The 10,909-nt window shown below is 43.5% G+C and overlaps 1 protein-coding gene across 4 annotated transcripts in view; it reads left to right on the forward strand.

Moving 5' to 3' along the window:
* vax1 (ventral anterior homeobox 1) overlaps positions 1-10,103 on the forward strand; it is a 29,718-nt gene extending 19,615 nt beyond the window's left edge. For 2 of the 4 annotated variants that reach the window (XM_061285209.1, XM_061285208.1), the window contains 2 exons: positions 4,094-4,281; positions 8,083-10,103. In XM_061285209.1, coding sequence (XP_061141193.1) covers positions 4,094-4,281; positions 8,083-8,601 — 707 coding nt within the window. In that variant the 3' untranslated portion in view covers positions 8,602-10,103. Of the gene's footprint in view, positions 1-2,717; positions 2,978-4,093; positions 4,282-8,082 lie in introns of all 4 variants that reach the window. The other 2 variants (XM_061285206.1, XM_061285207.1) reach the window with 2 other exon arrangements.
* Positions 10,104-10,909: the final 806 nt, after the last annotated feature.

A 10,909-nucleotide genomic window follows, 5' to 3' on the forward strand; every position in this document is an offset into this window, starting at 1 on the left:
TGTATGTATGTATTTAGCTATTTAGTGATTGATTTATTGATTTATTCATTTAGTTATTTAGTTATTGAGTTATTTAGTTATTTATTTTGGTGCACATTTTGCACCATTGACTTTTATCACATTGATTGTGTTATTTATAATTAGTATTTGACGAAAAACTGTACAGTGGGGTTGGGCTTCTTAAATACTGGAGGGGGCCACCATTTTTCATCAGTGCTACTGGATGCCACGCACTTTCTTCTCAGCAGGACTACAATAAAAATGCAATTCCAAATCTGGATGCATAGGTGCAAAGTATGCACTTTTAATATATCCCATTTTTGACAAAATGGTTTTCAATGCATGTGTATAATATCAACAGAGAGTTTGAACTAAAGCAAACAACAAACTCACCTGACATTTTATTCTCACAGAAATCCACTTACTCCAAATTTCAAAATGTTTGATTAAGACCCAGGGTAACCCCACCTCGTGCCCAAAGAGAGCGGTTATAGGCTCTTTCTTATTTATTTATTTATTTATTTATTTATTTATTTATTTATTTATTTATTTATTTATTTATTTATTTATTTATTTATTTATTTATTTATTTATTTATTTATTTATTTATTTATTTATTTATTTATTTATTTATTTATTTATTTAATTGATTTGAGCTCGGTCCCAACTGTTATCTTTACTGTCGCCTTTAATAATGAGAAAAATGCATGCCAACCGGCGTCTCGAGTTGATTGTGTACCTTTTCTAAGCACACTGATGCTTCCACTGATTAAAAAAAAATAGCCTTGATTTGCTTACGGCGAAAGATTTCAAGGGCTTGATGGAGTAAATATTTGCCAAAATAAGAACATATTTGGAGTTGTTTTCGAACCGCACCAGTGAGAATTGTTTGTATCTCTGGCACGCCTTATGGAAATGTACTCACTAATTGTGGTCTCGATTAGTCCATCCAATTTGACATTGCTGCACTCTGGCTAATTACCACTGGAATATGCTTTCTTTAATGCTCCACGCACGGAGCCTTTTATGTATTTATTTGTCTTTGCGCCCCTCCTCGCTCGGTCATTGTGTGTGTCTGAGAGGCCAAGACGTTGTATCCTCCATCCATCTATTTCCCAGGCCCAGGCTGCGCTCTGCAGCTTGAGAAGCCCGGCTTCCCCTTTTGGTTGGGCCTTTTAGCCTCCTTTTTCCCTTTCCCAAACAATGGGTCCCCTCTCCAAGCAGCAGCCCACCCGCCCCCCCCCAAACATTCAGTGAATCAAGTTAGTTCAACGTGCGGCCCTTAAAGCCACCCTGAGACTGCTGGCGGGCAGGCACACTCACAGAATTGTCTGTTAATAGTCCAATTAGATAATTGCCATCTTTCACTCCTTTCCCTCTCTGTTTCTCATAAAGACATGAATGGCACTCTGGGAGGGGGGCAGCTTGAAGGGGGCTTCTGGCCAGCTAAGGTGACGAGAAGGAGCGGAGAATGTTCCTTGCACTGGGCCGCTGGATTGAATTGAATCTTTGTAGCCTAATCAATGGTCTTATTGGATTACTGACCACTGCTGTGTTCAGAGATATTGTTGCACTGACAATTGAAATAGCTAAGAGTTGCTGCTTGGCTGGCTGGCTGGATGGATGGACGGATGGAAGGATGGACGGATGGACGGATGGACGGACGGATGGCTGGCTGGCTGGATGGATGGATGGACGGATGGACGGATGGACGGTCGGTTAGTGGGCTGAGCGAGCGGTGGAGAGGGGTAGGGGCCATTCCGGGGCTCCGCATGTGTGAGAGAGTGTAGGCAGCCCGAGCACTAATGACAAGTTTTGTTCCTACAAATGCGTAGGTTAAGATCATGAGAGCCCAAGTGGCTTTCCGGGCACAGCTCGTTTGCTTTCGGGGGGACGGACCTGGCCGGCCGGGTTGCTCTACGTGGCCGGCAAAAAAGGAACAGGACGAGGGGAGAAAGTTGAAGAAAAAAGGTTGAACTCAAACCTGGCGTCCGTCACAGCTCTTGGTCCGTCACAGCTGTGGTTTGCCTCGCTCTCCCTGCTAATTCCCAGCCTTTCTTTGCTGCAATAGCGGTAGATGGCAGCAGCATTACGAGACGCTCCGATGGCCAAAGAGAACTGGGATCAAAGTTCGCTGAGAGTGAAAAGTTGAGGAGAAAATGCCTAGCGGGGTTTGAAGAAGCGGCAACTTTTGCTGGCTACGGAGGAGTCGCCGTATCGTTGGCTCACGTAGGGATGGGGGAGACCAATCATTTCACTTGCTGACGGACAGGAAGCGCCAAGACCTGGTCCATTTCCCCAAAGTGTTCACGCAAATGTGGAGGCAGCCAAATGACGGCAATCAGTGGAAGGAGCCAGGGCTGGTCCGTGGCTCTGATTATGTGCAGCTCATCTATCAGCCGCCTGATGATGTCTTTGTAACAAGGAAAGGGGGGCACTGAATTACTTTCACCAAGACGTCCAAGATCATTGGGCAAGGCACTTGGTCAGTGATAACAGGGCTGGCTTGCTGGATGGATGGCTGGCTGGCTGGCTGGCTGGCTGGCAGGCAGGCTGCCGGGCGGACGGGCGGACGGACGGACGGAAGACTCTCAGCATTAGATAGCTGACGCTACCTCGGCCAAAGGTGCTCTTTTGAAAGTAAAAACCGCGCTAGTCAGATGATCTGTTGCACCGTGTTTTCTTGAACTTCCCCCTTTTTTTGAAACGGGACAAAGGAAGAAGGAAAAGGAGGCGGCCAAGCTGCAGGTCCAAGAACTGAGTATGGAGGTCAGGTACAACCAAGAGACAGAAGCAACGGTGCTGAAGAAGGGACTTAAGGAGGGCAGAGACGGAAAGGACTCACAGGGCAGTTTGTCCGAAAGCTTTCTAAAGGAGCAACAAAGCTCTTTTTCCTCCTCCGGGACGGTGGAAAACTGCGAGAAAAACAGGGGGAGCAACGCAGACCCGGACTACTGTCGGAGAATACTTGTGCGAGGTAAATCTTCCCATGAACTGTTGCAACTGTTGTTCCATAACAACCCTGACATTTGTTTTTTCTTTAATTCGCCAGCACTTTATTTTTATTGACCCGACTGCAAAGATTAATAATATAGATTCGGCCTTATTCTATTGCGTAACGGAATTGCACTGTTGAATTTGAACAGTTAGCCCAAAAGCAATAAGGACGATGTTGCAATTGTTGAAAAACATCCAAGAATTTCTTCTTAAGTGTCAGTCAGTTCTTTAAGCATACGTAATTGTTTATTTTGAGAATTCTTACTGTAACCTTAGAAGAAGAAGTATCAAACACAAGTTGACATTTTTAGATCTCTTTCTCTCGGCATTCAGTATGGAAAAAACGTTTTTTGTCTCCGTTATTGAATCGCTCTATTTCGACTTGACATTTGTGTCCAATATTGATTTTTTTATTATTATTATTATTATTATACAAGTCATTTGTGATGATCTCATTTGATTACAAATGATCAATTCAGTCAATCCATCAAAAAAGTGCTAAATGCCAGCAACATGCGTCCGTCCGTCTTTGTGCAGCTGAAATAGAAACAATAAAAACAAAGTTGTTTGAATTTAGCAAATGAAGGGATAACTTTTTGTTTCCAACATTTTTCTCAAATACGACGATTACGTGACCGACCGACCGACCGACCGACCGGCACTCCAAATGCAAACAGCGAGTGAGGGCTATTAACCGAAATAGAACATTTGGACGCATTAAGGTAGATTTGTAAATCCATCATTTAATCCATCCATCCATCCATCCATCATTTATTTATTTAACACCTCTTACTTGATCTTTTTTTCTTCCAATTTTCTCATCCTCTTCATTTTGCGAAGAACCATTGGACACCGAGGGATTTGCTGCGCTCCTTGAATGCAAACGTGCGGTTGCTTGGAATATGCAATCGAATTGACTCCAACTTTATTTACATTTGACAACAGCTGTAGTTGTGACAAATACTGACCAGCAATGGGACAATCCCAAATCGCAGTCAGTCAAAAGCCAAAGAATAAAAATTGTAATCCTATTACCAGGAGCTGTGCTTCTCTTTCACCGTCACTGTGTGAGTCGGCTTTGTTGCCATTGTTGCAGATGCGAAAGGCTCCATCCGAGAGATTATCCTACCAAAGGGTTTGGATTTGGACCGGCCCAAAAGAACCCGCACCTCTTTCACTGCAGAGCAGCTCTACAGGTTAGAGATGGAGTTTCAGAGGTGTCAGTACGTTGTGGGAAGGGAGCGAACCGAATTGGCCCGCCAGCTCAATCTGTCCGAAACTCAGGTAAGTCAAGTCTGTGCTTTGCTTTGCTCTCCAAACTCCAAGATCTTTCTTTCCTTTCTTTCTTTCCTTTCTTTCTTTCCTTCTTTCTTTCTTTCTTTTTTTCTTTCTTTCTTTCTTTCTTTCTTTCTTTCTTTCTTTCTTTCTTTCTTTCTTGCTTTCTTGCTTTCTTTCTTGCTTTCTTGCTTTCTTTCTTGCTTTCTTTCTTGCTTTCTTGCTTTCTTTCTTGCTTTCTTTCTTGCTTTCTTGCTTTCTTGCTTTCTTGCTTTCTTGCTTTCTTGCTTTCTTGCTTTCTTGCTTTCTTGCTTTCTTGCTTTCTTTCTTGCTTTCTTTCTTTCTTTCTCTCTTTCTCTCTTTCTCTCTTTCTCTCTTTCTCTCTTTCTCTCTTTCTCTCTTTCTCTCTTTCTCTCTTTCTTTTTTTGTGTCCGGTTTTGTGTCCGGTCCCATTTATTCCGGAATCAGGAATCGTTTGTTATTTAACAGCTAATGCTGAATTTGAAAGGCAAGACAGATTTGTCGGTGAATACAAGAATTCGGGCTTGAATTCGATCGGCAATTTCACCTTTGCATTTCATGTGGCTGAGGAGCACGGTAGTAAATAAATCATGAGAACGGTGACATGAATCCATTCCCGAGTAATGCACTCACAACCTACTCACAAGCAGAAAAAGTGGTTTTCATCTGGATGGTATTTCTAATCATCTCCACTGAACTTGATCATTTTCATTTTTTCCCTCGTCGTCATTAGTCAAAAGTCAAAGTCTGTTTTATTGTCAATTTCTTCTTCACATACACAAAGAAATGGAAATGACGTTGCCACTATCCCACGGTGACAAGACAACATACGTACGAGTAAACAACAGCGAAAATAAGAACAAGAAGGCGCAAACAATGAATCAATAAGAGGGATAAATAAATCAACAAATAACATTTAATAAATTCGCTGCCTGCCGTCGTTGAAATTGTCCATGTGGGCTTGGTTTGAATTTCATTTCCCTTGGCCACTGGAGAACTCCAAGCTTGACCGTGTATTTTCACCCTCCTTTCTATCCTTCATTTGATCTGTATTTCAAATCGGATCTCATCTGAAAGTGACATTTGGCCAAACAACTCTGACTTTGCTGGTATTTTTGCTTCCGCAAATGGAAGCGCCCTTCAATTCGGAAGAAAAGATTGTGCCGTGCCATGGGCTGCAGCGATTCGAAAGAAAGCTTGATGCACCAATTAAGAGGAATGTAATATGCCGCAACGTATTTTAGTCTCAAGAGTAGCTTTATATTTCATGCGCATTGTTATATCGGGAATCTTTATGATTTCAGCTTTAAGAACCGTTCGAAAAAACAAACGTGGGACGCAAAATCTCAAGGTTAGACTAGTATACATTGGACCTCTTCATAGAACAATGACATTTGGATGCATGCGCTCGCTGGATGGCGACCGGAGGCAACGGCGATGAAAGACGGCGTGAAACGAAAAGATTGCGGACCTTCTCACTTGGATGTGACAAGGGGTCGGTCGGCTAAAGTTGGGGCGCCCGCCACGGCTGAACTGCATTTGCACTCTTGCGTTTGACACCATATTTCAAAGCGGGTCAACTTTGGGGGATTCGGACTCCAAGTCGTCAAGCCAGCGTGTTTTCTGGCTTGGGAGTCTCATTTGTCAGTCTTACCGTCTTCATCTTTAATTGGTTTGTCAAATGAATAAAGGGTGGCGGAAGGGGATTGACTGCTTTTGTCTGCAGGTCAGCTTTTTCACATAAGATGAATTCAAGGGCAAAATGTCCATTTCTTTTATTTTCTTATATTTCGCTTTCTCAGCGTCACTTCTCGGTGACCAAATGACATACATGATTCGATTAACATTCAGTCCAAATAAGTCAATCATTTCGATTGTCATCTTATCCTGGATGTGCGATCCCTAAAACATCATTTACTCTTCCTTTTGCTTTGAGCAACAGGCTCTTTACTTGACGTAACAAAGAGAGCGCTGTTGACATCAAACGCTTCCAATCATTTGGGTAACTGAACAATTACCACAAATACGTTTGGCTTATGGGACTAAGCGGTGCGGGGGAAAAAGAACAATACAGTCGCTCTGTCAAAATAACAAATAAAGGATCTTCTGAAAAAATTCGACAACCCCCTGACGTTTATTTCTACAGACGTTGAGCCACTTGCGCTGGAGTTCAGAATTATTGTGCGAAAATGGCTGGTGAGCCTCCGGAGGGAGGAAAAAAAAAGAAAAAGATTCATTGCGGCAGTTTATTCGATTGAGATGTTTGAGCGTACTCAAATGAATGAAATGAGATGATTGGCAACAGAGTTAAGGCATGCATGACAAATGGAAAATAATGCATTGCGTCTTTGTCTTTTGTTGTTAAGGATCATCATTTGTATAATGTACATGACATGATTACATTTTGCCGTTGACCAATGACTTTCTACATGTTCATAATTGCATTTATAAAAATGATGCTATACGTATGACCTCGGTTTACAAAAATTCCATATATGTGGAAGGACATGAAATGCTTTGCAACGCAGCGCATCACCAAATAGATTCACTTGCATTTTCCGTCGAACCGGATCGAAGAATATTTGGACGTTTTATTTGCGAGAATTCAATCAACGCAAAACTTGATAAGGTCAAAAAACAGCTCTCAAGAAAAACATTTCGGAACTTACTCTACTCCTTGACACGTTGGTAAATAGATTGGATTGGAGCGACTGGACCTTTGGAGATTGTCTGTCCGTTCCTCACCAACTCCTCGAACTAATATTTCTTTAAGTCCTGGCTCCGCATTTATCTGAGATTTCAATGATGCCGTTTGGATGTACTTCAATATTTGCCGATGTAAAGACGAACGAACGAACGAACGAACGAACGAACGGCAGGCCAAATCTTCATCGGTCGTGCCTGCGATGCCATTTGAGGGACTTTGAACAGAACTGCACGACACCGTCTTTGTTGAGGCCTTTAATGCGTGCGTGCCGCTCCGCTGTATGTGCATTACACGACCTGATTGATGCGACCTTGGAAATCAAATACGTCAATTGCGCATCACCTGGGATTTTGTTGATCACTGAAAAAAAATGCTTTTGGTCGCATTGAGAAAGGAATCAATTAGAAAAGACCTTTCATGAGCCACTCACAACACGCGAGTTAATTTTCGACGTGTGGCTGTGGAGCAACTGCAGTGATTGATTTCTACATGGCTGTGAGCTTCAAAGGAGTATGAGCCAAAGGTTCGTTAAGAGCGGAATCCAAAACGCTAAGCACCAATGGTCCACTGTATACATATTTATCCACCTCAATGCAGATCGTTTGATGTATAAGCGTGACTTGTAAAATTCCCTTTCTACACGGGTGGACTGGGAATCTGATTTATAGATTTTGTCACACGATATTTTGAAACCTATTCCAGAAATGAACGGCAGAAACACACGTTTTGTTTTTATCTATCTTTCTTTTTTTTTTTTTTTTTAAAGTCAAGCTCTCCAGAACAATATAAAGTTATGTCTACAGCAAATACAACATGATGAAAACAAAAAAAGATTTACAGACACAGGGTTTGGGTTGATGGATGGATGGATGGATGGATGGATGGATGGATGGATGGATGGATGGATGGATGGATGGATGGATGGATGGATGGATGGACGGACGGACGGACGGATGGATGGATGGACTGACCGAGGGACGGACGGATGGAGAAGTAGGGTTCCCTATGTCCATGGTCCTTTTTTTGTATTGCAAGCCTTCGCATTGTTAAGGATTCCTTTTTGCTTTGTTTTTTGTCTACAGGTAAAGGTTTGGTTCCAGAATCGGCGCACCAAGCAGAAAAAAGACCAGGGGAAAGACTCGGAGCTGCGCTCAGTGGTGTCGGAGACGGCGGCGACCTGCAGTGTCCTGAGATTGCTGGAGCAGGGTCGGCTTCTCACGCCCTCGAGCCTGCCGGGCATCTTGCCCCACTGCGGGAGCGGCGCTTTGGGCTCTGCCCTGCGGCCCCCATCCATCAGCATGGGCGGCAATAGCGGCAGCGGCGGCGGCGACGGGAGCCCGACCCTACCCGCCGTCAGCGGCTCCGGCACGGTGCCCGGGCTGCAGAGCTCGGCGGCGGCGGCTCACGGCTTGTTTAGCTTCCCCGTGCCCTCCTTACTCAGCGGCGTGGCCAGCCGCATGTCGTCGAACCCGCTGAGCGTGGCCAGTTCATTGGCCGGCAATCTGCAAGAACTCTCGGCCCGCTATTTGAGCTCTTCAGCTTTTGAGCCTTACTCGCGGACCAATGGCAAAGAATCCATGGAGAAGAAGATTGTGGACTGACGCACTGTTTTCACATGTATGCTTTTGGCTTTACCTGTCTTTGTTTTGGTTCCATCTGTCTACAGTGTTCTGTAAATGTCTGCTAATCATCTCGATCCATATCCTTTGAAAATGTTTATGATGGAGTGATTTAGAGAGGCCGTTTTCAAATCTTGACACCTTGACGTATTCCTTGGAGAAATTGGAGGAGCGAGCGCACACCGCATAGGCTTTCAAAAGATACAAGAGATGTGTGTCTTGACGGTGTAATATTCTTTCATTGTATTGCCTAGGTCAAATGAGACCCACCACGTGCGTGAGTAGTTGTAGAGAAGAGAAAGAAGCCATTTTTGTCCCTCAATCCCTCCCAAACCCCCCAGCGGAAGCAAATCACAGTCAGTCAGTCACAGTCAGTCACAGTCAGTCTCAGTCACAGTCAGTCACAGTCAGTCACAGTCAGTCACAGTCAGTCTCAGTCACAGTCAGACAGTCAGACAGACAGTCAGACAGTCAGACAGACAGTCAGACAGACAGTCAGTCAGTCAGTCACAGTCAGACAGTCACAGTCAGACAGTCACAGTCAGACAGTCACAGTCAGACAGTCACAGTCAGTCACAGTCAGTCACAGTCAGTCACAGTCAGTCACAGTCAGTCAGTCAGTCAGTCACAGTCAGTCAGTCACAGTCAGTCAGTCACAGTCAGTCACAGTCACAGTCAGTCAGAGTCACAGTCAGTCAGAGTCACAGTCAGTCAGAGTCACAGTCAGTCAGAGTCACAGTCAGTCACAGTCAGTCAGAGTCAGTCACAGTCAGTCAGGGGCCTCTTGTAGTATATTCATTGGGTGGTGAGAAAGCTGACTTGAAGCAAAAGAAAGGAAATTGTCTTCTGAAGACCGGGATCTTTTTTTTCTCGACGCATCTGCGGCTGGCGTTGGTTGTTGTCCTCAAGTTGCAGTAGCTAACCTTTCCGTTTGATCATTTTTCCTCGTCTGTGATTTCAGTAGCATTGTGAGTGGCTTTTGCTGTATAGTCTGCAAGAAAAGGCTTGCTTTTCAAAACCCAGCACCAATAGTGTGCTGCTTGCTGTGATGATCACCAAAATGGGAAAAGGTTTCGCAGCCTTGAAGAAATCCCGTCAGCTCCTTTGTGAAATCAGCGGCCATTCGGGCAGAAACAAATGATTGTAGTGCAAGTGAGATGTATGTTGTTATTTTATTGTAAATGATTCCATTTTGTAATGATGACATGATTAGTACCCTTTTCTGGGAATCAAGGATGAATGAATGAATTGAGTAATCTGTTAAAAGCTATTTGGTGCTGTACTGTGAGATTTGTCAAACGTGGAGTACAAATGTGGATATATATACTATATATCTATATCTATATATACTGTATACTGTCGGGCATTCTGTTGGACTACACGCGTTGCCGTTCTTTTTTTTTTTTTGAATTCCCATTCGTCAAGTTAATTGATCCATTCCATGACTGTTCCAGTACATCCAATACATGGTGGTTTGATACGTATGACGCCGTTTTTTTTCAATCTTTCAATACTCAAAAGGTCAGCGCTCTTGATCACGATGAATTCTGCCAACACACTCGTTCCGCTGTATACAGCAATATTTGATTTGATTTGCTCTTAATACCATACTAGCTAAGGAGTACAGCAAAAGAAGAAAGAACTATTATTCAGGATCGCACTTGTAGGTTCGGAAAAAAGAAAGTGTTTGTTTCGACAGCGTCTGTCTTGGGAGGAGGACGAGGGAATGAAGGTCACATTTATGTACGCTTCCTAACACCCCTCCAACCATCCTCCAAAGCTCCCCCATCTTTTCTCTTCCTTCGCCCTAAGCCCAATTAGGATGAAGATATGTGGGGTTTTTTCAAAGTGTGTGTGTGTGCGTTTTGGGGTGGTGGGGTCGACGTGGGGGCGGGCGGGCGGGCGGCTTGGTTGGTTGGGGGGCAGTCATAGGAGCAGACCACCAACACATTTTCTCTCGTCCTCAGAGTATTCAAGCTGAGGAAAGAAAGGTCACAACCTGACTTGTTTTCTTCACTCTTTTTTTTCTTTCTTTCTTTCTTTCTTTCTTTCTTTCTTTCTTTCTTTCTTTCTTTCTTTCTTTCTTTCTTTCTTTCTTTCTTTCTTTCTTTCTTTCTTTCTTTCTTTCTTTCTTTCTTTCTTTCTTTCTTTCTTTCTCTCTTTCTCTCTTTCTCTCTTTCTCTCTTTCTCTCTTTCTCTCTTTCTCTCTTTCTCTCTTTCTCTCTTTCTCTCTTTCTCTCTTTCTCTCTCTCTTTCTCTCTTTCTTTCTCTCTTTCTTTCTCTTTCTTTC

Source organism: Syngnathus typhle, linkage group LG8 (assembly GCF_033458585.1).
Source record: "Syngnathus typhle isolate RoL2023-S1 ecotype Sweden linkage group LG8, RoL_Styp_1.0, whole genome shotgun sequence".
Lineage (NCBI taxonomy): Eukaryota > Metazoa > Chordata > Actinopteri > Syngnathiformes > Syngnathidae > Syngnathus > Syngnathus typhle.